The 25,742-nt window shown below is 49.3% G+C and overlaps 2 protein-coding genes across 2 annotated transcripts in view; both read right to left on the reverse strand.

The window, feature by feature from the left end:
- The window catches only part of ACACB (acetyl-CoA carboxylase beta), a 136,628-nt gene extending 127,292 nt beyond the window's left edge, over positions 1-9,336 (reverse strand). Inside the window, exon 1 of the mRNA XM_040251296.1 lies at positions 9,083-9,336. The gene's annotated coding sequence lies outside the window, so the exon portion shown is untranslated. The remainder of the gene's footprint in view (positions 1-9,082) is intronic.
- Positions 9,337-13,254: 3,918 nt separating this feature from the next.
- Positions 13,255-24,091, reverse strand: UNG (uracil DNA glycosylase). Its single transcript, XM_040250929.1, has 7 exons — positions 23,948-24,091; positions 23,116-23,322; positions 22,311-22,406; positions 19,879-19,976; positions 19,190-19,278; positions 17,824-18,002; positions 13,255-14,415 (listed from the first exon to the last, which is right to left on the reverse strand). The coding sequence occupies exons 1-7, from the start codon at positions 24,074-24,076 to the stop codon at positions 14,275-14,277; spliced, it is 939 nt and encodes a 312-aa protein (XP_040106863.1). The 5' UTR covers positions 24,077-24,091; the 3' UTR covers positions 13,255-14,274.
- Positions 24,092-25,742: the final 1,651 nt, after the last annotated feature.

The raw sequence follows: 25,742 nt of genomic DNA on the forward strand, positions 1-25,742 counted from the left end.
GGGACAGGAAGATCCTCACAGAGAGACACTCCCTGGACCCCCTTCAGCTTTGCAGGCCTGTGGGGCAGGTGGTTTCTTCCAAAGAAACCTGTGGGGGGCAGCAGATGTTAATTCAGGCTGAATTCACTTCTGTTAATTAAATTCTGTCTGTTCCCTGATCCAACAGAGATGGTCCTGAGAACTCTGTGTGTATGACTTTTTATGTTATTGAGAGAGATAAGATTCTTAATTTTATATTTATTTGGGGTTTTTATTTTTATTATTTATTTTTTTTTTTTTGCGGCTGTGGGATCTTAGTTCCCTGACCAGGGATCAAACCCACGCCCCCTCCATGGGCAGTGCAGAGTCTTGACCATTGGATGGGAGGGAAGTCCCAGAGACAGTGGTATGGGACAGGAAGTTTATCCCTAATAGATCAGAGGGGCGTGTCTTCCTGCCAGCAGCGTTTTCTGAGCGTGTGGCCACTGTGCTGAGAGCTTCACACACGTGGTCTCATCACGAGGGGCCCCTGAAGCCCTCTACAAAGGCACCGCCTTTTCCTCACTTTCTGTGGGATGCATCGCCTCCCAGGGTCACACCGCTAGGACTCCTTCCTAATCTTCATGTCCTCCTACTCTCTGTGCACAATTTCCCTCCATAAGCCCCGAGGAAGGTCCTAAAACCCCGGACCTGAGAAGTGACTGTTGGGGGCGCTGCTTGGGTTCTTAGAGCCCTGGGTTTGTTTTTAAATCTCTGCATCCACATCTTTAAGAAACTAAAATGCAACAAGAAATGAATAACAAAACGACTTCTCTAGGCTTGAGGGTTCTTCTCCTGGAAAAGGTTTTGGGAGAGACAGGAGAGTTCTAACCAAAGGGATAACCTTTTAAGATCAAGATTTAGCCACTAGAATCCCAGAATCAGGAAAGTCACATCTGGAAGGCAGTTCACTTTCTTTTTTTTTTTTGGCTGCACTGTGTGGCATGTGATATCTTAGTCCCCTAATCAGGGATGGAAGTCATGCTGTCTGCATTGGAAGGCAGACTCAACCACTGGACCACCAGGGAAGTCTGTGGAAGGCAGTTAGGAAAGGACTCCTTCCATGTGTGGAGACGGACAGGAGGAAAATTAAAGAGCTGACATCTGCTCTGGGCCTTTGAAGGAGGAATAGGAGTTCACCAGGTTGCCAAGGGAGCAGGAAATCTCAAAGAGAATCTGCCCTCGACACCTGCTGGATGGCAAATTTCTAACTCTACTGTCTGAAGATGGGAACTCGGCCAAAGTCACTCAACTGGGAGCAGTAACTAGCAGAATGGTTCTATTGTGAAGGGATAATCATTTGTGTTCTTTAGAATGTTTGCATCTGAAGAAGATATTTAGGTATAGCTCCCTACAAATGGGGAGACTTGAGAAATCACACCGGCTGTATAATCCGCAAACCTCACCTTTCCCTGCGACTGTGGCTGAGGGCACCAGTGCTGCGTCCACACTTCCTTGCCCCAGAAGAACAGCAAGAGAGCTGCAGCCTCCACCTCTGGGAACAGACTCTGTGCTCTGCTATTCTTCAGCTATGAACAACAGCTAATAAACAACAACAGCTACCCCTCCCATTATGGGGCTTCCATGGTGGCTCAGAGGGTAAAGTGTCTGCCTGCAATGCAGGAGACCTGGGTTCGATCCCTGGGTCAGGAAGATCCCCTGGAGAAGGAAATGGCAACGTACTTCAGTACTCTTGCCTGGAAAATTCCACGAACGGAGGAGCCTGGTAGGCTACAGTCGGGATCGCAAAGAATCGAACACAACTGAGCAACTTCACTTCTCACCCCTCCCATTATAATGAGCATCCTGCATTCAGGATCTCATTTACTCCTCATGTAGTCCTACAAGGAAAGTATCTTATCACATTTCACAGATCAGGCATGAGAGTCCAGTGCCCAGAGAGGGGGAGTGACTTTCCCAAAGTCATACAGCTTTGGAGGTGCACAGAACCTAGCCTTGTTCTGCCTGACTCTAAAGCCTAGACTCCTAAGAGGGGGAGGTGAGCAAACTATTGATTCAATTGATTAACTGGCCACCCTCTTGGATGGATGGAATCAGAAGCCTGGAAGAGACACTAGGAAGGTCAGCAGTTCTGAAACTGGTCACCTGTCAGAACACCTAGGCCTCTGGAGAATCTCAGCAAACACTGATAGAGCAAGCCTGAAATACCAACACCCAGTTGGTCCTAGAATCGAGCAGGTGTAAGGCCTCAGGGGCCACTGATGTAAGAACCCAGCTTCCAGCAGGAAAACACATTTGAGAAAAGTCTGTATACTTCAGTTCTTCCTGCAGTCAGGCAAAGACTCAGACACCAGAAGTCCCAGGGTCCTCTGGGACTGTTGACCTTGAAAGGGGCACGTCCCTGGTGCCTGTTACATGGCAGGTGCTGGATTTACACCTGGGGAGACAAGTCCAGCTTTGGATGGGGTTGACCTGCGTGGGAGGGAGGGCCAGGCAAAACCAGCCTGAATGTTTCCAGATTGGCCCCTGTCTTGGAGGAATGTAAGAGCAGCGATCCCCCACCTCCAGAGGAAAACTTCCTCTGTGAGCTCAGAGGTCTATCGGGCTCATCTGTCCTGATCCTGTCTCACTGGCGTCATTCCTATAGAAACTGCAGAAGCTGACTGTTCTGTGCACCTGAGGTCCCCTCTACCTTCCAGATGGAACTCTACCCTCCTTCCCCTCTCTTCCTTCTGTGCCGGGAATTTGCATTCTTCAACCATCACTCATTCATGAGCAGGTAATTCCTGGGCACAGGCGAGGTGCCGGTTGTCATGGATATGGAGCAAACAGAGCGGGAATGGTCCTGCCCAGGCAGGGTTTACACTCTCAGCGGGAAGCAAAGCAAGTTAAGATCTCAGAGCAAAGTAAGGACACAAGCAGGAGAATCACCATGAAGGAGAAGCACTCGAAATGCATGAGGCAGGGGCCCTGCCTTAGTCTTAGAGGTAAGGGAAAGCTTTCTCAGGGATATCTCAGCTGAGACGGAAGGCACGTGACTTCACCAGCCAGAGGTACAGGATCAGGAGGAGACAGAATCTCTCCAGGAACCCTACACAGTTGGCCTGGCGCTGAGAAAAGGGTGGGGGGCGGTAGCAGACAGGGACGGTGAGCAAGGTGGGGGCCACACCTCCTTCTTGGAGCTGGAGAGGGCTGGAGCTATGGAGAGAGCCCGGAGAAGATGCTACAGCCAGGCCACCCCGGCAGGAATCTCAGCTCTGCCACCTACCCACAAGCAGAGTGGGTAACCTGAGCCTTAGTTTCCCCAACCTCAGCAGCCCACCAGGGCGATTAAATGCACTCACGGGGTGGGTGAATTGTTTGCTGTTATTGTTTAGTCGCTACGTTGTATCTGACCCTTTGCGACGCCATGGGCTGTCGCCCGTCAGTCCACAGGATTTTCCAGGCAAGAATACTGGACTGGGTCGCCATTTCCTCCTCCAGGGGATCCTCCTGACCCAGGGATGGAACCCAGGTCTCCTGCTTGGTAGGCGGATTCTTGACCACTGACCTACCTGGGAAGCCACAGGCAGACTGTTTAGCCTGGTATAAATGAAGGATGGCCCCTGCCTTGGGGGCCGGGGATCCAATGCACTGTTTTCCCCGACGTCGAGCTGTTATGTGATGGGGACTTCTTCCTCCCATCACCCCTGGCTCTGCTGGCTGAGTGCCTCCACTCAGGCTGGTCCCTGGGCGGGGCCACTGCAGCATCCAGCCTGGAAGGCAGTGTTGTAACTCGGGGCAGGAGGGGCACCTCCTTCCCATCTGAGCCATACCACCCTGGGGACTGCGGTTCACTTTCAAGGCTGCCCCCATGCTTCCTGCCAGCTTCGGAAATGCAGTTGCCAACTTTAGAGCTGAATCGATTGAGCCCCACAGACGGGTGACTCACCTCCCTAAAAAGAAGCAACCTCTCCTCTGTCCCGTCCCTTCCGGACTGAAAACAAAAATCTGGCTGTAGACACAGAGTCAGAGTCTGGGGGCTCAAGCCCTGGTGCCCTCACCCCGAAACCCTTTCACGGGGTGTACCTCGGCTTTCTCGTTCTGAAACATACCAAAGCCTGCATAAATAATGAGGATGTTTAGAAGAGCTCATAGGCTGTACAGACAACAGTAGCAGCAGCGGTCTCAAGGGCCACTTCCTGCTAAAGTGCAGCCACACGGAAATGCCAGGGGGCGGGGACGGGGCCTGACGGTTGGCTCTGCCCTTGGGACCCACCCCTCTCACCCTGGAATCCCGGTTTACAATCTCATGAAGTGTAAGCAAGTCGGCCTCACTGATGAGGGATCAGGTTTAGTGCCAGAAATTAATCTAGGTGTTTTTTTTTCCTTTTGGGGTTTGAAATAATGACACCTATGGGCAACACCGTGTACTGGCTGAAGTACTGGATCTGGAGGTGCTCGATTCGAGATTCCTGCTCTTTATTTCCTGCATGATCTTGAGCAAGTTTCCTCACCTCTCTAAGCTTTGGTTTTCCTCACCTCACTAAGCTTTTGGTTTCGATGGGGATGATAAGAATGCCTTCCTCAGAGAGTTCTGGTAAGGTTTCAATCCACTAATATACAAACAATGCAAATCACGACAGCATGTTTCTTTGATGCATTTCCCATTGGCTGCATTTCCCAGGATGCTTCAATCCTTGTGCTAAGTGCTCTGCCCAAGACCAACTTTAAGCCACGGTTCCCTCTCATGGGGACCAGTGTACCAGCCTCCTGACCCATCTACCTGCCCCCAGTCATGTCTCTCCAGTCCATTACGAACAGAGCAACCACGGGAATCATGTCATACAGTCATGAACTTCCCTGATGTCCAGATTATGATTTCTAAGTATATTTCCCACTAAAAGGAACCAAGACCCCTTGGAGAAATGACTGACTCCAGGGCCGGGGCAGACTTGTAAACACAGGAGGTACACCCTGAACGGGCTTCCCCGTCAAAAAGAAGATACTTAGAGCCAAAAAAATAAGACGACAATTGCAGTGGATTGAAAGATGTCAAATATATTGACATTTTTAAAAATCATGAGGTCACAATGTTATGAAGACAAACACAAACCCTGCCCCTCACTGACACCTTGGAAGGTTGCCGTGGCACCACTTATTACTTTGGAAACTGAATTACCAAAAAAAGGGATGTGATTGAGCATCTATCCTGCCTTTGCTGTAGGAAAAGACCCTGTATACATCAAGGTTACCAAACGGTGGGTGAAAGTTCTAAGTTTCTATGAGAACAGGGATGGCTCATAAACGTGGAATGATTGATGGCAATAGGAAACTATGATTCACAACCATAAATGAAATAATAATGTCCCAGGCTCCGACCGTCGGTGACTTGTAAAGCCACCTGGGGAAAGGTTGAAAAGGAATTTCACAACAGAGATCCGGTTACCCCCAGACTCTGTGATGAGTCGATCTCACTGTAAGTGGGATAGCAGACATTCTGTTCTTCTCGACAGGACACAATGAGAAGTATACAGCAACAGCTCTGATTTGGACCTGAGTTCATCCAGGACTCTAGACTTAATGCTTTATTAAGAAGGACAGAGAAGCTTGCGGCATGATGCCTTGAGGGTGCTTATTCAGCTTAATCAGCCAAATCCAGCATGGGGAAAATTCTACAGGACACAGGATTCCATTTCTTCAATAAGCAACTGTCGTTTAATAAAGGAGGGTAGTGATTACTACAGGTGAAAAGAGACTTACTAGGACCTTTCGTGGGTCCTGATCTGAACAAAACAACCTCAAAGACAAAATCTTTGAGATGACTGGAGGACACTGAGCACGAGCTGGATACTGGATAAAGGAAACAGCATTAGCTGTGCTGGAGGTAGACAATCAAGGCAATGACTTTATATTTTTGTTCATTTAACTGGCTGCGCCAGGTCTTAGCTGCAACTTGCAAACTCCTACTGGCAGTGTGTGGGATCTAGCTCCCTGACCAGGGACTGAACCTGGGCCCCCTGCACTGGGAGGGCAGAGTCTTAGCCACTGGACCACCAGGAAAGTCCTGGCAATGGCTTTTGTAAAAAAAAGTCCTCATCTCTTTTAGAGCAATGTACTAAAGTATTTATCTGGCTCTGAGATTTGCTTGAAAATACACCAGAGAAACGGAACTTGAGTTAATGATAGTAACCTGAGTTACTCAGTAACTCGAGTTACTGAAGTATTCAAGGGGAAAGGTATTGAAGACTACAATTTCTAAGAAATGTGTACAGGATTTCCCTGGCGGTCCAGCGGTTAAGACTTCATACTCACAATGCAGGGGACCCAGGTTCGATCCCTGGTCAGGAAATTAAGATCTCGGCCAAAAAAAAAGAAATGTGTAAACAGTGTAGATAGAGAGACAGACGTGTGATGAAGCAAATATAATGAGTCTGCTAATGGCAGAATCGAAGTGGTGGGTGTATGAGTGCTCACTCTAACTTTCTCTCAATGTTGTTGTATGTCTGAAAATGTTCATAATAAAATGTTGGAGGAAAATACAGGAGGGGAAGCCGTATGTGTGCGTAGGAGAAACTAGAAGAGCGGAAGGTCAATCGCGATACCTAGGGCTTGCTGTGCTGTTCACGCTACCTCTGAATGCGTTTCCCAAAAAAACTCATTTGTTGTACTAAAAAGTTTAAAAATACACAAAGCAAGATGGAAGGCACCCAGCCTACTGATTAGAACCTGAGTAGTTAATGGGCTTCCCAGGTGGCATTAGTGATAAAGAACCCACCTGCCAATGCAGGAGGCTTAAAAAGAGACGCAGGTTCGATCCCTGAGTCAGGAAGGTCCCCTGGAGGAGGAAATGGCAACCCACTCCAGTATTCTTGCCTGGAGAATCCCACAGACAGAGAAGCCTGATGGGCTACAGTCCATGGGGTCACAAAAATCTGGACATGACTGAAGCAGCTAGAATACACACACAGTCCTGAGTCATGTCCAAGTCTTGCGACCCCCTGGACTGCAGCCCGCCAGGCTCCTCTGGCCATGGGATTTCCCAGCAAGAACAATGGAGTGGCACACCGGGTCAGAATGGCCATCATCCAAAAATCCACAAACAGCAAGTGCTGCAGAGGGTGTGGAGAAAAAGGAATCTTCTTGTACTGCTGGTGGGAATGTAAATTGATACAGCCACCATGAAGACAGTATGGAGATTCCTTAAAAAACTAGGAATAAAACCACCATATGACACAGCAGTACCACTCCTAGGCAAATACCCTGAGGAACCAAAATTGGGAAAGATAATCCAATGTTCATTGCAGCACTATTCACAATAGCTAGGACACGGAAGCAACCTAGATGTCAATCGACAGATGAACGCATGAAGAAGGCGGTATACATACATACAATGGAATACTACTCGGCCATGAAAAAGAGCACATTCGAGTCAGTTCTAATGGGGTGGATGAACCTAGAGCCTAGTACGCAGTGAGATGCATGAAGAGAGGAGCATGGAAACACATACACTACCATATGTAAAACAGCCAATGAAAACTTGCTGTATGACTCAGGGGACTCAAACCAGGACTTTGTAGGAACCCAGAGGGGTGGGGAAGGGTGGGGAGGCAGGAGGAAGGTTTGAGGCAGGAGACACATGTACACCTATGGCTAACTCATGCTGATGTATGGCAGAAATCAAACCAATATGGTGACGCGATCATCAGTCAATTAAAAATAAACAAGTATAATTAAAAAAAAAAAAAGAATACTGGAGTGGGTTGCCATTTCCTTCTCCAGGGGATCTTCCAGACCCACCCCCAGGGATCAAACCTGGGTCTCCTGCATTGGCTGATGGATTCTTTACCACTGAGCTACCTGGGAAATTAAAGTGTTTATTTCCCCATAATGATCAAGTATCTGGTATAAAGTCATACTCTAATTTCTATCTCAGATCTGAAGGTAACAAGAGGCTGAGGGAGTTCACGCAACACCCAAGCAGGGGCACATAAAACTCTTTTGCATGAACACAAAACGCCTTCCCAGAGCTCTTCAAATAAAGTCACGATCTGGGGATGCTTGCAACTCTGATCACTTAGGATGGGCTGGGTCTTTCCATTTAAAACCTGGAGAGGTCAGTCAGTAAAGAAATCGCATCTTGGAAAAAGATGCCCCAAGACACTGTTAGAAGCAAAAATTATTTAGAAAACAATGTCTATACCTTCCAGTTTTTAAATTGAAAAAGACCTGCTTCCTGGGAACTCCCCCTCAGTCGTGCCTGTGTGTGTCAAAATAACAGTAATGACTGACGTGAGAGACAGGATGGAGAACACAGTGCATTTTCAGAACAAAAAGTCAGAAGGACATAAGGTCTGTGCATTGTAAAGGGGCTTCCCAGGTGGCGCTAGTGGTAAAGAACCCACCTGCCTGTGCAGGAGACGTAAGAGACTCAAGTTCAATCCCTGGGTCGGGAAGATCCCCTCGAAGTGGGCACTCCAGTGTTCTTGCCTGGAGAATCCCATGGCCAGAGGAGCCTGGCGGTGTATGGTCCATAGGGTCACAAAGAGCCAGACACTGAAGCAACTGAGCACGCACACACGTGCACTGTTAAAGGTAAGGCTCCCTGGAAGGAGGAGAGACAGACCGAAGGATGGTTCAAGGAGGAGCCCTATTTTACTGCGTGCTTGATTCAAGACTTCCTTGGTACTACGCTTTTTAAAAATGAAACAAAATCATGTCTTTCTAGCCACAGAGGACACCAGAAATGCTTGACTCTTAAGAGTCTACATTAAAAAAAAAAATGAGCAAGCTTGAGAAATCAGACATCTATAGGAAACAGAATTCTCTTCCTGAAGACAGAAGCTTTGGGAGTCAAAAATCTTCCCCCTTGCCTTTTAGGTAAGCCTAAACTCTTTTGGTTTGGGGAACTGATGAAAGTTTGCACAGGGATCCCCAGCAACATAACCATTTATAGAAGCAAAGAAAGGTCCTTCATCTACATTACATTTCCAGCCCTTTACATCAGCTTCTCACAGCCAGCCATGCTTCTGTCCAGAGGCTGCCCTCACTATGTGTTAAATTCCTGTTCACCTGGACACTGGCTGTGTGGTCAATGACCCCAGGGAGAGGAGAGCTCACTTACCACTTATCTCTGCCTCTTTCCTTTCCCCATGTCCTTTCAACTGGGCATCCAGGCTGAATTTTCCAGGTTCCCTTTTTGCTGCGGACCTGAATGTCAGCTAGCCAGCTGTTCACTGCGAGAACTATAAATGTCACTTTCAGATGAACTAGCTCCTGCTGTTTAAAAATATCCCCGGGGCACTACACTTCCAAGGCTCTGAAGAGCAAGCATAAGCCAGGCAAAGTGGGAAAAGTTCTGTCCCCTCCTTTTAATCCCATTCCTCGCTTTATTTCAAAATCCCTAGATGTCATTTAAAGCCCAAGCTGCCGTCAGCAATACAAAGTCATTTTGGCCCTCCTGACACGTGCAGAAAATTAACCCTGAGCAGGTGGGGTGTTTGTGAAATGTCTTCTGGAACAAGCCCACAGTGAAGGCCCAAGACGATCACTTTCAAAAGATCTCCTGGCTTCTCTCTCCGCAAGAGATTTTGTAAAAACCCTCTAAAGGAAGATGCCACCTGATGAAATGTCTCCTATTTTTCAGGACCCAGGGGAAAAAAAAACAGAACCAAACAACTCCGTTCCCATGCAGGGTCAGATGGCTGTCTCGGGGACTGGAGGAGAAGACATAAATCAGCTCTGTGCCACGGTTACAGAGTGTTCCGCAGCTGGGGTGTGTGTGTGGAGGGAGGGGAGTTAGAGGCTTGTAGGACAAAGGTCACGTCCAGATCCTAGCCAGAGCTCGGCGGGGAGGGGAGCCAAGGCCGAACAAAAGGGCATTCCATTGTGCTCAGAGAAAAAATAAGGAGACCGCAGTTCAGTGGCCTGGCAAGTGGAAAAACCCGATGGGTGCTGAACTGATGCACAGGATTTCAGCGGTGGGTATGCCAGATACACCTTCACCCTGCCAGAGGGACTTCATTTCTGGGCATGTTTTTCAAGAAGGAAGAGTTAGTAAATAGTGAGTCTCATGGGATTTTCTCCAGTGGACTTACAAGGAGGAAGCGTATTTCTTACCTGCTGCCTGGGTTCTCCTGAAGCCTGGGTATTATCAGAGGGAGCCTGGAGTTGGGGATGAAAAACATGCAGGTCAGGGACTCAGTCAATGGCGGGGCTTAGGTTGTTTACTCAGACTGCTTCACTCCAGCGGAGCTCACACAAGCCTTTGGAAGAGCCATCTCTCTAAACGCAGACATGTCTTCCGATGTCTCTGAGGGGAGCCATTCGTAACTCAGGGAAATTTTTTTAACACTCCATTGAAAACACTCTCCCTAATGACTCCAAAAAATTATGACCTGGGCAGAGGGTCAATAAGTGGCAGGACTACTGGGCTTTGAAATCAGATTGATCTGACTCTGAATCCTTGCTCTGTCACCTGTGGCTTTGGGCAAAAGGCCAAGCCTGTTTTTTCATCTAATGACTTCACCGCATGGTTGAGAAGAATAAATAAAACGCTACAAACTTCCCTGGTAGTCCAATGCTTGTGAATCCACCTTGCAACGCAGGGGAAGAGGGTTCGATCCCTGGTCAGGGAACTGAGATCCCACATGCCGCGGAGCAACTGAGCCCTCGAATTCTGGAGCCGAAGGGACACAACTAGAGAATTCCATGTGCTGCAAAGCAAGATTCCTCACGATGCAATAGAGATCCCGTGTGGTGCAACTAAGACCTGAAGGATCCTCCAGCCTACCCCCTTATCGTACAGATGGGTAAACTGTGGCTTGAACTGGGGTTGGTGGGTCACATGATCTGTAAGCAGAGGAGGAGTAACAGAAATCCTCAAGTGGCCAAGACCTGCCACCCCCGGCCCCCACCCTGCGCGGTGTAACCCCTGCCCCGGGGGTCCCAGGTGACACCAACGCAGCTCTAAACTCCAGCTGCCCAAGGGGGAGGAGACGGAGCCAAAGCACAGAGTTCCTACAGGTACAGCAAGTTGCGTTGCACAGGGATTTGCCCTGGACTCTGGCTCCTCTACCCTGAATTCTTCCTACCTCCCAGCCAGCCACCCTGACACCCCTGGGGCAGTCACTGCCTTCCTGGCAGGGCCTCAGTGGCCCCTGTGGCCATCCAAGGCCCAAGCTGCACAGCTGGCCCATTGCCAAGCCCAGCTCATGTGTGGCCTTTTGCCCAACTGAGTTCCAGAGCAGGGTCCCACCCTGGATGCTGCGGCCCAAACCCTCCTCCTGGGGAGGGGACGATTCCACCCACGGAGTCCCATACCAGCTTTGTCCCCAGGGTACCCCAGTTCTAAGAGTTCCATTTACCAAAATCCCCCTATGGCACAGAGTATCTGATTGTTACATAGGATTGATTCTGAGTTTCCCCGTTTGGCCCATGGGTCAGCAGGGAGTTGTAGCTTTTTGTTGTCAGTGCCAGCCTGGAAAGGGTCTGTCCTCCTCCTCCACTGATAGCTACAGGGCAGCTGAGAAAGCTGGATTTGGAGCAGGCCTGCTGGGAGGCCGCTGATGCTGACGGCCTTTGGAGGCCCTGAGCTCTAAGGACCCAGCTGCTCTGAAACAATGTCCCTTCTCTGACTCAGGGTTCAGGTGGAAACAGCCAGCCAGAGAGGGTAAGGGATCTATCACAGGTATTTGAACTTAGGTGACTGCTGTCTGTTGTTTAGTCCCCCAGTCGTGTCCAGCTCTTTATGACCCTCCCCTGTGCCCCCCCCAACCATGGTAACCCACCAGGCTCCTCTGTCCATGTAATTTTCCAGGCAAGAATATTGGCATGGGTCGCCATTTGCTACTCCAGGGGATCTTTTTGAACCAGGGATTGAACCTCCATCTCCTGCACTGGTAGGTGAGTTCTTTACCACTGTGCCACCTGGGAAGTGCCAGGTGACCTGTAGGGGTTATTTAATGTAAGCTGTCTCTGGAGGGCTATATCCTTGAGTCTGATGCTGGAGCTTGAAGCCCCAGGCCAGGCTGTCGGGACAGAGGGATCTGAGGCAGCCAGGAGCAAGAAGGTGCTGGAATCCACAGGCACAAGCCCATGCGGAACAAAGTAATCTTAGTTCCCTGAGATGGTGTACCAAGAAGGGCACATAGCTTCTGTGGTATTGCCAAAAATGTATAAATTGATAAATCAAGGCAAAGACTGAGAACATGTCACAGACCAGCTTTGAACGAGACATCATAGTAAAGTGTAATGTGGCATCCTGACACAGAAAAGACATTACTGGGAAAACGAAAAATTTGAATAAAGCTCGTATTTAGTAGGGAGCATTGTACAAACCTTTTTTTTTTTAATATATATAACTGCAGTTTTAAAGTCTTTTTGGCTGCACGGGGTCTTCACTGCTATGTGGGCTTTCCCCCAGGTGGGGCAAGCAGGGGCCACGCTAGATGCTTGGGCTTCTCTTGTTGCAGAGCACAGGTTCTAGGGTTCATGGGGTCAGCAGCCGCGGCTCCCGGGCTTAGTTGCTACTCAGCATAGCAACTGAACCTTCTGGGACCAGGGATCAAACCTGCGCTCTCTCCATTGGCAAGCAGACTCTGTACCACTGAAGCACCAGGGAAGCCCCTGTGCTGTTTCGATTCCTGGTTTTGATCCTTGTACTGTGGTTCAGTAAGATACAAACATGAGAGGGAGCCAGGTGAAAGGTAAATGAGAACAGAGTTTAAAATAAGTTTACAGGTTCAAAAGGAAGTTCAGTGGGAAATCTGCTTCCCTCCTGTCCTTCAACTACCCAGGTTGCTTCTCCACAGGGATCAATGTTAGCAGTTTCTGATGCTTCCTTCTAGAGTAACCTGTGTCTGCCGCAACTAGTCTCCAGCCCATCTGCCGTATTTGCCATCTTGGCCTCTGACTCGCACATGCTTCAAATGCCTGGTGACCCGTGGCTGCTTTCTCAACATCAAGAGCGGGAAAAATATTTTTTCTAGCCAGAAGAGGTTCCCAGCAGATCCCAACCCTATCTAGCCCCCGCCCACGCTCCACAGCTCCCAGGGTGCTACTCAGGGTGGGGAGGGGGCCCAGCTTTAAGCACGCTTCACCTCCTCCTGCTTGTGCCCCTCTCAGGAGGCCCAGGGCTTCCCGAGGCTGCCAGGCAGTAGAGTGGGGGCAGGGGTGGGAGGAAGGAGGAAGCACAGGCAAGTGTGGCCCTTCCTGCTCACAATGATTATCATGGTAACCCAGGGTTAAGACTAGTCCAAGGGCATTCGCCCAGGGCCCAGAAGAACTAGGTACAAGTGAAACTTCAACAGTCTTTTATTATCAAACTCAGGTAGCTTTAAACCCAGCTGGGTTAACCCTTTAAACCCAGCTTACAGCAAAACCGTGTCATCTGGGGATGGAGGTGCACATCTAATAAAGGCTGTCTCTTAAAAGAGGATTAAAAATATATATACATATCTGCGTATCTTTTAAAAAAGCAAAATCACCAGTGTCACAGAAAAGAAAAATCCTAAAGTGATTTCAGTCCAACCCCCGCCCCTCTAAATGAAGAAACAGCATTGGCAGTCTCTGGTGGCTCAAAAACTCCAACTCAGGATGCACCCAGAAAGAAAGCATTTCTTTCCTCTTAAAACAATGCTTTCTGCTTCATGTTCAACCTCCATAGCTTACTCCTTAGAAACACCTGAAGAATTACTGTATAAATAAGACCAAATTTGCTTTTCCCAGCTTCTATTCACTGAAAGTTCACACCAAGGATGGTTCCTTAGCAATTTTCACCTCTACTACAGGCAGGAAATCAATCCCTAATTTCTGGGAACTGGCAAAACATCCTCAGTCTTCCTGAGGGCTCCATGAAAGACCACAGATCAGACTGAAATGCCAGGGTAGGCAAAGGGGGCCTTTCCAAATAAACACAGTCAGCATCCCCAAATCTAAAGTCTAACCTATCAGTAAAAACAAGCAGCAGCTGGCTGTTAACAGAAGGGGCTTCTCTCCCTGCTCTAACCATGAAGGTGCTAACAAAGGGGAAGAGTCAGCACTCGACCTCAGGTCCCTCCCGGGAAGCCTGAGCCACAGCTGGTATGGTCCAGTTATCTCTAGCTGAATAAAGCCGCCACTCCCAGGAAGCCTGGCTCATGGCTGCTCCACTTGAAACATGTTCCCTTGTTCAGGGTGCTTGAGAATCATGAGGGAGATTTTCTTCTTACTTTGACTTCATAAACGACCAATACTTCTATTTCACAGCTTCTAGAAAACTGCTGAGAGACCCCAACCCCCAGGGTAAATGTCACCCCCAGGATCCAGGTCACAAGGTCACAGGTCTTTCCAGTTGATGGGCTCTTTGCCGGACTTCTGCAGCAGCTCGTTGGTTTTAGAGAAATGCCTGCATCCGAAGAAGCCCCTGTACACGGACAGTGGTGAGGGGTGCGCAGTCTGCAGCACGTGGTGCCGCTTCTGAAAGAGGGGGAGACAGGCAGTGAGACCGTGGGGGCACATTTGGAATTTTTAACCAAACCACTCTGGCATTTGCCCTATCCATCAGCTCTGCCACTCCGCTGTGCCAGCTCTAAATTCACAGCGTCCGCACAGGTCTGTGCCTGAGTTCATCCTCCAATGGCTGGTAGAGCCACTACCCAGAGAGGAGGCTCTGAGAAAGCAGAAGACCCCTCCCTCTCCACCTTCTGCTGGGCACTGTGTGTGGGATGTGTGGGTGCCTGTGTCCTCCTATGACCCAGCAGTCCCACTGCTGAGACTGCCTCTGGTAAGGGACTCAGCGATGCATGCATCTCCACAAAGATGCAGGGCCGAGCAGGGACACAGCTGCGCGGCTCCTAGCCGGTGAAACCTGCTATAAACCCAGTGCTATGTGTGCAGAAGATAACACATACTTTCCTAAAGGTTCTGACAACCCAACACCGCATAGCTACCACAAGAACAAGGTCAAGCTATACATGCTGATATGAGGAGCCCTCAAAATCTGTCACAAGTGGAAAAAGAGAGACAAGAAAGGATAAATGCATTAAAAAAAAAATCTTCTGGGGGAGGGGGGCAGATAAGACCCAAGACACTAATTATAGAGGTTCCTTTAGGGGAAGGAGTAGAAGGCATTTCTTTTCCATCCTGTACCTTGCTTTGCTGTTTCAATCATCTCACCACAAAAATGGAATACTTAAAATTTATTAAAATGTCACCTGTAGCTAACTGAGTGGGAAGATCCTGGACCATTTTTGTTTTCTTCCTAACTCTTTCCTGTATTTAACTAAACATCACTCAACAAGTAGTTCCTGTCTCAGATGGTAAAGAATCCTCCAGCAGTGGAGGAGATCCCCGGTCGATCCCTGGGTCAGGAAGACCCCCTGGAGGAGGGGAGTAGAACGGCAACCCACTCCAGTATCCTTGCCTGGAGAATCCACGGACAGAGGACCCTGGCGGGCTATAGTTCATGGGGTCACAGGGAGTCAGACACAACTAGGCAACTAACACAACACCCTGCAAATAACTGTCTTTCAAGGCACGGCTGCTTTCAAGGAGCTCAGTCCAGGAGGGGCTGCTGGGGAGGCCGGGCAGCCTGGATCCAGGTGCTGGCCCTGCCGTTCAGCAGTGGGGCACCCTCCAGAGTCGCTGACTGTCCCTAGGCCACTTTTCACCTGTGGCCTGGGAGTAACAGCAGTGACAGCTTGGTTAGGATTCCATGAAGAACAAAGCTGGGTCTTGGGCACAGAGCATCAGGAAGGGATGCAGGCCAGGTACTCAGCACAGGATCCGGCGGGCAGGGTAGGTCCCTGTGTGCACTCCGAAGGGTCAGTCAGCAGCCAGCCGGGGGCACACAAAGACCGCCACATGCTGGACAAAGGCAGGCAGGGGAGTGGGGCACCCGTGAGAAACCCAGGTGGTTCAGGGGTCTGGAGTTCAGAGGCTGAGAGGCAGGCCAAGGCCACCCCCAGACCCCAGCTGGTGACCCCAGTCAAGGCCTTTCAGGGAGAAGGCGTCTGAGCGCTCTGGGCAAGATGAGATGAGGCCAACCTGAGGCTAAGATGGGCAGGTGGGGAGGGGCTGAGAGAAGAAAGGCTGTGAATGGTTGGTGTGTCTGTGGTGGGGGTGGGGGTGGGGCTGCACAGTGGAAAGGGGGAAGAGAGAGGTCTAGAACATGTGTGATTATTTACTTTCAAACTAAACCATATTTAATACTACAGATTACAGATATACTGAGTAAGGGTGCTTCTGACCACAAACCTCCCTAAGACACAGATTGGAAATGATTTCCATACACATTTTGTTACCTAGATAAGCAGACCTTACTGAGCAGTCAGTTCATTTATGCCGGGTCTTATTCGTACTATTCCCTCCCCCCCAAAAAACCACCTGAAAATATCCTGCTCATTCACAAAGAACCTTTACAGAGAAAAATTAAGATGAACTCCACTTCAGAGAAAATGGAGAGGATAAATGACATGCGAGTTGAGTCTCTGGACCTGAACTTGATGGCTGGCTTGGTACCCTCGCCCGCAGGCCCACCCAGGTCTGAGCGGGATACTCAGCTCAGAGTCAGAAGCTCCACTCACAAGTGAGCGGCCAAGTGGCCTCGCCTCCCTGAGCCCGGCGCAAAGGAGAGCCCGTGTATCCCCCATGCTTTGCCCTGCACGCAGCCTTTGTTAAGATCAGGTGAGTCGAGGCCTAAGAAGGGCTGGACTTGCTCCGACAGGGGCGGGGCTTCAGCATGTTTGCACATCTCTGACACACCATCAACTGCCAGGCCTCCTTGATTTCTCCTTCACTTATCCAAGTGTCTACACTATAATTTCTCCACCCAGCTTCACTGCCCGATTCAGTGCCTCCAGCAGCCCAAGCTAAGCACCCCTCCTTGCTGCCCGCCTGCATGCCTCCCCCCGTCCCAGCCCCACAACAACAGTCTCCAGTCTCCTTCAAACCAGCTTTACCTGCAGTCCATGACAGGCATCCCAGAGAAACGCCAGGGCTCAGCCCAGAGCGGTGGCGACTGGGGTGGTTTTAGGACTGGGTTAAAGGGCATGAGGGAAAGGCTTGGAGGATGACTTCTGCGTGGGCTTTCTTTTTGGTCAAGGCGCACGTGGGGATTCGACTAGGGCTTGAATCCCAGGCCCCCTGCAGTGGAAGCATGGGATCTTAACTTTTTAGGATGACTTCTGGTTTCTCATCACAGTAAGTGGGTATGCATGGGTGCTTTGGTAAGTAAGCGGAGAAGGAACCAGTTGGGGGAGGATGCAGGGAGGGCAGAGAATGACGAGCTGAGTTAGTGGTGTCAGGGACTGGCAACCAGAGAGCTGACAGTGTTCTCATGGGGGAAGTTAAATCTGCGCTGAAGTGGGGCTCTTCGTGTTTTGTATAGACCCTCAAACTTGCTGAAAGCAAGACTTACCTGACTCGCCATCTACTGCGTTGCTTGCCACATGAATGGAGCCTGAGGACCTGTGCAGTTTCCCACGTATACGGCAAGTTGATGCCGGTGCTATCAACTGCATCCAAGCAGAAGCGGGCCAACTGCTTTCCTCATTATACAACTAATCATTTTATCTAAGGTCTGTTCAGTCTTCCTTCTTGCCTTTTTTTTTTTTTTTGGCCTCACCATGTGACATGTGGGATGTTAGTTCCCCAATCAGGGATGGAACCCAGGCCCCCTGCATTGCGAGAAGTCTTAACCACTGGACCGCCAGGAAAGCCCCAAGTCCTGTTCAATTTTTGATGGGAAACCTAATACTATCATAGTCGTAAGGAAAAATAAGCTTCATTTTAAGAAATGGATTTTCTAGGACCACATAACTGAAATTCTTAGAATACTCTAGCCTGCTTTAAACTATTAAAAAACAAAACCCCCACACAACATACCCTATCAATGGCACTGCCCTTTTTCTGAGCATAAGAGCCCCAGAGCAAGAAGACAAGGCCGTGGGCGTTCTGATTGAGCCATGACACAACGGCATCGGTGAACTGCTCCCAACCTCTCTCTCTATGAGAATTGGCCTGGTGCGCCCGGACCGTGAGGACGGCGTTGAGCAGCAGGACACCTGCGAACACACAGTGAAAAGCGGTTTCCAGGGAGGCTGACGCCCGGAACCTAAAATACGGCATAGGTGAACGAGCCCAAGAAACACACAGACTCACAGATCAGAGAGAACAGACTTGCGGGTGCCAGGGGAGGGGTAAACTGGAAGTCTGGGTTAGCAGACACAAACTATTATACAGATGATGGGCAAGCAACATGGTCCTGTGCAGCATAGGGGGCTCTGCTCCGGTATCTTGTGATAAACCAAAATGAAAAAGAATCTGTATAATGGAAGCACTTTGCTATACAGCAGAAATAACATTGGAAAATCAACTATATAGCAATAAAAAAAAAAAAAAAAAGAGGCCGAAATGAGTCAGCCCAAAAACCCAATAATGAGCTCAGGGCATGACAAAACCAGGTAGCATCAGGACAGGGTCAGTAGGTGCCTCTGGGCAAGATTTATTTTCACCTCTACACTTTCAGCATCTTCTGAGTATACAATCATACATCATATCAATCATGGGAAAGAATTGTTAAGGTAGCTCAGAGGTTAAAGCGTCTGCCTCCAATGCGGCAGACCCGGGTTCAATCCCTGGGTCGGGAAGATCCCCTGAAGAAGGAAATGGCAATCCACTCCAGTATTCTTGCCTGGAGAACCCCATGGACGGAGAAGCCTAGTAGGTTACAGTCCATGGCGTCGCAAAGAGTCGGACACGACTGAGCGACTTCACCTCACCTCATACATATATATCCTAAGTGACATGAAATAACCTCAGAATTTAACACAAGGAAGCCAAGACATTTTGCTGAAACAAAAATCTCACTGCAAGAGAACAAAGAGTAAATATTCTTTCCTTCTCCTGGTTACAGTTTATTTGTTCAGAAAGAAAGAAAAAGTCCTGTAGATAGGTATTAAACACATAACACAAGCCCAATAGAAATGAGAAAACTGAGGCTGGCTCCTGAATGGTCCAAGTGGGTAACCGTGAACTATGGATGCCAAGCAACCAATCTTCTCTTTCCATGTTACAAATAAAACATGAGAAACACTGGCTGCAGGATGAGACACATTTCTTGACTTAAACTTAGCCATTTTACTAGAGCTTTCTAGTTCCACACGGATATCTTTTAAAAATATAAGCCGGCCGGACAGGAAAGAGAAGACTTGAAATCCACCCAAAACACATCTAGCAGTGGTTAGCTTACCTTGTTTGGCCCATCCGGATAAATCTCCATGACCAGGGTGAACAAAACCATCTATGTCTGTAGACAGCTCTTTATAAATGTTTTCCAAACTGAAAGCAAGTCAAAAGAAAAAACAAAAACCCCACAATCTTAAGTACCATTCTGAAAGTTTAGGACCCGCCAGCACACAGGCAAATTACGGCCTGCAAAGCCAGCCCTTGGGGCTGCCCTTCCTTCTTTCTGACAGGCACACCTGCCAAAGCCCTTTACTTCGGTCACTGCTAGTGTTTAGGGAAGAGAAAACCCAGCAAATTAGCCCAGGATTTACCACCACCCTCAGGCGATGGGTTTAAAGTTTATATCTTTAATAAGTTCATTACATTTACAAATGATACATGAAATCCTCCAAAGCAGGGGTTCTTGACCAGAGGTGATTTCTGCCCTCCGGGGGACTTCTGGAAATGTTTGAAGACACTTTTTATCATCACAAGTAGGGGGCAGTACTGCTGGCCAGAGGTGCTGCTGAGTATCATACAGGGCAGTCCTAGCCTGCACCACAACAAAGACCCAGCCCCAAATGTCAGCAGTGCTGAGAATGAGAAATCCTGCTCCAAAGGTGAATGGAGGGCCCACAGACAGGCGCACCTGTAACCCGCAAAGCACGCATCTGAAAGTAGTCACGACTGGAGCCACTGGTACAGCCTGCCTACCTGGGCGGGGGCGGCACGGGTCTCTGAACACTGAAGCAGAGCCCATGAGCTTGATTGGGTCCGTGATATGGATCCTGTCCCAAGATGACGACCTTCACCTGTGAACACCAGACGGCGAGGATCAAACAGTGCGAATGGACACCTGGCTGCTGCCAACTCACACAACGGGACACTGAGGCAAGGGCAGCCCCCACCCGATCCCACTCAGGGCCCCGGAAGGGCGGAGGTGGGGCCTGGCCCTGTGACTCTGCATGACCAAGCTATCCTTCCCTCAGTCACCTGCTGCAACGCCCCTTCCCTTTTCCGACCCGGATATTTGAAACAACTGGGGATCAACTTTGCTTCCATCCCCTTTGTTTTTCAAATTACAAAAGGAGTTACGCCCTTGTCACAGTATGACCATCCAGAAACATGCCAAGTGGTCACTTCTATCCCATCTTGATCCAATTGTTTATAATCAGCCATATAATGAGGGTCATTGGACTCATCACTCTAAAGTTTTTGTCTCTCTCATGTCATACATTGTGAGCCTCCTTTAAGTCAATAGAGCTCAATCATTAATGGGCAGTCAGTTCGTTTCCCAATTTTTTCCCTTACAAAAGACAATGAGGTAAACATCCTACTATATGTATCTTCACATACTGTCGCTTTTTTTGGCCATGCCGTGTGGCATGCCGGATCTTATTAATAATTCCCTGACCAGGGCTGGAAACTGTGTCCTCTGTATTGGAAGTGAGGAGTCCTAACCACTGGATGCCAGGAAAGTCCCATTGTTGCTTTTATTTCTATGCAACAGATTCAGAAGAGTGGAGTTGCTGGTCAGAGGATAAGTGTATTTAACATTTTCAGACATATTCCAGATAGCTTTTCGACGAATTAAAAGAAATTCCCATCCTCCACCAGCTGCATTATGAAGGTGCCTGTTCCCTTGGACAGGTACACCGAGGAGATACTGTGGGTTTGATTCCAGATCTCCTCATTAAGTGAATATGGCAATAAAACAAGTCATGTAAATGTTCTGGTACCCAGACTGTCCAACTGCATGAGGTCAACAAAAAGCACAGATCGTATTAAAAAGTACTTTATGGCTAAAAAATGCTAACCGTCATTTGACAGTGAAAGCTTGCAACAAAACTTCAATTTGTAAAAACGGCAGTTATCTGTGAAGTGAAATAAAACGAGGTCTGCCTGTGTGTCCTCTTAAGGGATGGCCCCAGAGGAGACTGAGGTCATTGTCAAGGTCAGTGTTAGCATACTGCTAGGCCTTCTGATGGATGCCCACCCACCTCTCTTCATCCCCGCACTCCTGTCACGATCCTTCTTAACATCTTCCTCCATAGCTGAAGTACACTGTATCCTTAAGAATCCAGACTGGACCCGGCCGCTTTCATGGACCTCTCTGTCCCCCTGGTTGGTACCCATGTGGGCCCCAGCATATTCTTGAAGAAACCCATCCAGCAGGAAAGCTTTCCTGTTCTGGTCCTAGATAAGGGCCTCGGCGGACCCAGGTAACATCCCAGCCCTCCATACCCTCATGGGCAAAGAAGCTCCCGGGCCATCTGATTCTCAGAAGTCTCATGCTCTTTACTTATTCTTTCTTTACAGTATTGCTCGCTGATATTCAAAACAGCACATACTTTGAACAAGGGGCAACCCAACACTGAATTTAACAGGACTTAAGGGTTTTTTTTTAAACTCTATAAACAAGGAGATAAGTTCAAAGTACTTGCTCTAAAATGAAAATTAAGACGTTTGCTAAGTTCTAGGAGTGGCAACCTTATCATGATGGCTTCCTCAACAATTTTGCTTCTCTTTGATTTAAGACCCTTACTAAGTCATGGGATTCCCACCCTCAGCTTATAAAATCAGTAAAAAGGAGAATAAAAAATAGAACACCTCCAGTGCAAGCAGATACTCGCCATGAACTATGCAAAGGCACCATCAACCTTCTGAACAGGAGTCTGAGGCGACCAGAGCTCCCAGTGCGCAGCCACTGCACACAACGAACTAAAGCCAAGAGATGCCTTTAGCAGATATGTTCAAGCCAGAAGTCAGCCATAAGGCAGTGTGGTCACACAGGAAGAACAGAGCTACCAGTCAAGGTGGAGTTGCTGGGAACCAGCTGAAAGACACTTAACTGCTTCCTGCCTCAGTTTTCCCATCACCACAGTAATACTTCGCGTGGGCATGGGGTCTATTTCAGATTAAAAAAAAAAAAAAAAAAGTCACAGCATATGCACATATGCACAAACTTCTTTTTTGTTGCATAAATGGCACACAGTAAAAGACAGCCTGCCAAACCTCACAATTTCAGTGTTATTTCTACATTATGAGTAGTGGTTTAACTCCACTGCCCCGAATTAAGAAATGCCATTTGAATCCTACTCCCGTTTTAGTAATTTTAGTAAAATTCAGCCACAACTTGTACTTACGTCTCTTATGTCACACATCTGGGTCCACGTGAAGACTTGATGAGGGGGAGGGTAAACAGGGTAATGTTTTCTTTCTTCTGCAACGAATCCCATAAGCTGACGGGAAGATAAACTAGGTTTACAAACCACATTCTCACAGGAAAGCTAAGAATTCAATAAGAAAGTTTTAGTTGGAAGAACCATTACCTAAACCTTTTCCAAGTCTTATACCCAAATTCTGCTGGGGAAATCCGAAACAGTCCCCGCACCCCACGGACCTTTCAATTCCCTCGGGCTTTCTTTGGGCTGGGTCCAAGTTGATTGGCTCTGCGGCCCTGCTTTCCCGCGCGGGTGCAAACCGCTCCCCCTTTTTTATTTTTTTTTTTAAACCCAGATTTTCAGTCTGTCAAGTTTGTGGTTTTACTTGGCCACTCTTTCCTTGAGAGCAGACTAAGTAACTAAACGGGTTAGTAGAAGCTGTGATAATTATCACAACATTGTAGAGCAACCACACTCCAATTTTTTTTAAAAAAATTTAAAACCCAAAGCAGTCAAAAATAAATAAAAATAAATTTTAAAATATCAAAATAGTGACATTAAAAAATTTTTTTTAATTATTTTTAAAAACTTTTAAAAGAAGCTATGATATCATCTCACAGCCTTTTAAAAACTTTAATCTGCAGATTGAAAACACCTTGACTGTATTTTACCCCCTGAGCATGAAAAGAACGTTGAAGGAGGGAAACGAGGAACCACGAAAGCAATCCGGTACAACCGTGGGCTTGGCCCGCTCTATGCACAAGATGCCTGCAGCCTCCAAGTTTACCTTTATGAAGTATGGCTTCCCGAACTCCCCGCTGAGGTGCTTCTTCCAACTCTCACCGAAACCCACTGGCACGTTACGCGCCGCGAGTCTGAGCAGCGCGGCCGCCTTGTTCCTCTGGATGCGGATCAACTGCTCCGGGCTCAGCGGCGACGAGGGCGGCGTGCCGGGCTCCTCCGGCCCGGCCCGGGGCTTCTTGGCGGGGCTGGCCTGTAGGTAGTCCCCGCAGAGGCGGCTCAGCAGCTGCAGCGGGCCTCTCCCGGGCACCCACAGCTTCCGCCCCCACCCCAACGGCCCGGGGCGGAGGACCCCCATTCGTGGGGGGTTTTAGCCCCGGGGAGCCAGGGCTGATGCCGGTCAGGCACTGGCAGGCCGCGGCCCCCACTTTCGAGGCCGGTACCACATCAACGCGGGAGCAGAAGGCTTTGTGAGGAAGACTCGCGGCGCCTCGCGAGGGGTTGGCCGCGAATGGGGCTCGGGACGCCGACGCCCCGCCCCCTCGGGCCCCGCCACTGGCGTCCCCACGCTGTCTTTTCGCGGCAAAAACCTTCCCCGCCGGGGCCCACCCCTTCCCTCCTCTGATTGGCGGCGTGGGCCCTGAGGCTCGCCTCCATTGGCTGGCCCCTCAGCATGGCCGCCGATGGAGCGCTAAGGCGGCTGTTTTGAACACGTGGAGGCGGTCCCCGCTCACCCAGTCAGCTGCACATTCCCGCAACCCCCTCGGCCCGGGTCCCTCTCGCGGGGTCCACCGCCCTCCTCACCCCCCTCACCCTTTTCGGCCTCCCTGAACCCTGGCCCCACGAGAGGTTCCCCCCAACCCCTAACCGCTCCTCACCGCCACATCCCCGCTCTGAGCTACGGCCGCCACGCCGGTCCCCGGGTCGGCCGGCTCGGGGCTGCAGGCACTTCGCTTCCTGGCGGGGTTCGGGGAGAAGAAGGAGTAGAGCGTCTTCTGGCCGATCATCCCGAAGCTGAGGAAGAAGCCAACGCGCGCCGCCCGGGGTCCCGCGAGTTTGGCGCCAGCCGCAGTGGTCGACAGTTGGCGCCAAGCGGCCCGCGCATGCTCCAAATGGGATTCTGGGCGGGGGGCGGTGGAGGCCCCAGCGGCGCATGTGCGGGAGGGGCTGAGAAGCGAGAACCCTGGGGCCTAGTGGGGTTTCGAATTGTGTTTGGAAAAGGGCGGAGTTCCTTAGGTCGGTTCGCTCAGCTATTTGACTCTTTTATTCATTATTCTTAGCCATCATCCCTCTGCCTTGGGCAAGTCCCTCCACCTTTCAGCCAGTAAAAAGAACTTAAAGTCCCGCCCCATAGGGTTGCTATGGGAGTGAAATTAGCATTCAAATTAACTATACTTCAATTTTTTATTTTAATGGTTTAAAAAAAACAGTCACGGAACATCCCCAGTTTGTCCCTCCTGTGGTCTTTACACTTTGCGGGCGCTGTCCCCCTGCCTGGAAAACTTTTAAGTCTCTACTCGACACCCGTCCTCTGAAGGGTCTTCCCCTGCCCCACTTTCTAGCCGGACACTATAGCTTCGTCCAAAATGATCTTATTTAGGGACTTCCCTGGCGGTCCAGTGGTTAGGCCTCTGTGCTTCCAGTGCAGGGGGTACAGGTTTGATCCCTCATCAGGGAAATAGGATTCCACATGGTGCACGCCCCCCGCCAAGTGATCTTATTCTTTCCTTGCTTCTGTCTTCAGCCGTTTTAAATTATTTTTTAAAATAATAACATAGAAGCCACTTTGAAAAACAGTTTGGCAATTTTGTAAAAAGTAACGCATACACTCGTCTGTCCTTAGGATTTCCCAGCTAAGAATACTGCAAAGGGTTACCATTTCCTTCTCCAGGGGATCTTCCCCACCCAGGAATCGAACCCGCGTTTTTTACGTCTCCTGCATTGGCAGGCGGGTTCTTTACCATCTAGCGCCACCTGGGAAGCCCGTTTAACACATAGACTTACCATGTGCCCCTGCAGTCGCATTCCTAACTATTCACCTGAGTGAAATTAGAATCTATATTCACAGGAGAGCTTGTACATGAATAGATATAGTGACCATATCTGGATTTTCCCCAAACTGGAAACAACCCAAATGCCCCTCAAGTGGCAAGTGGGTGAAGGAACTGTAGAGAGAAAATAATCAAAAACCGGCGATGATGAAAGCTGACGTTTGTTTGGAGAACAGAAGCATCGTCTCACACATCCTCTCATTATTTAATCCTCATGGCATGGGTTTTGTAGTTCCTACTGTGCCTAGGAGGCAATTCAGGACCAGATATTTGTAGGAACCACCCAGCTTCAGTGGAGGAGACAAGTGGAAGTTACAAGGGTCTGAATGCAGAATTCGTGCTCCTACCTACGACAATCTGCTGGTGGCCCAGCTCCCTGTCGGGACACCAAGTTAATCCCCAGGGACCGATGCCATCAACCAGCTGCTCCCAAACCACTGGTGATCCCGCAGAGCTGCGAAACAAGTAACGACACTGCACCACCGTGGTGCTTGCAACGTGCCCAGAGGGCCAACAGGTGGCGCCCAAAGACCGCCCACGGCTTTGTTTTGCAAATTTGCTTGGATTTTCTCCAGAGCGCAGCTGCAATCTACCCGGAAGCAGTTCTGTGGTCGGGGCGGGT

Source organism: Oryx dammah, unplaced genomic scaffold, assembly GCF_014754425.2.
Source record: "Oryx dammah isolate SB20612 unplaced genomic scaffold, SCBI_Odam_1.1 HiC_scaffold_12, whole genome shotgun sequence".
NCBI lineage: Eukaryota > Metazoa > Chordata > Mammalia > Artiodactyla > Bovidae > Oryx > Oryx dammah.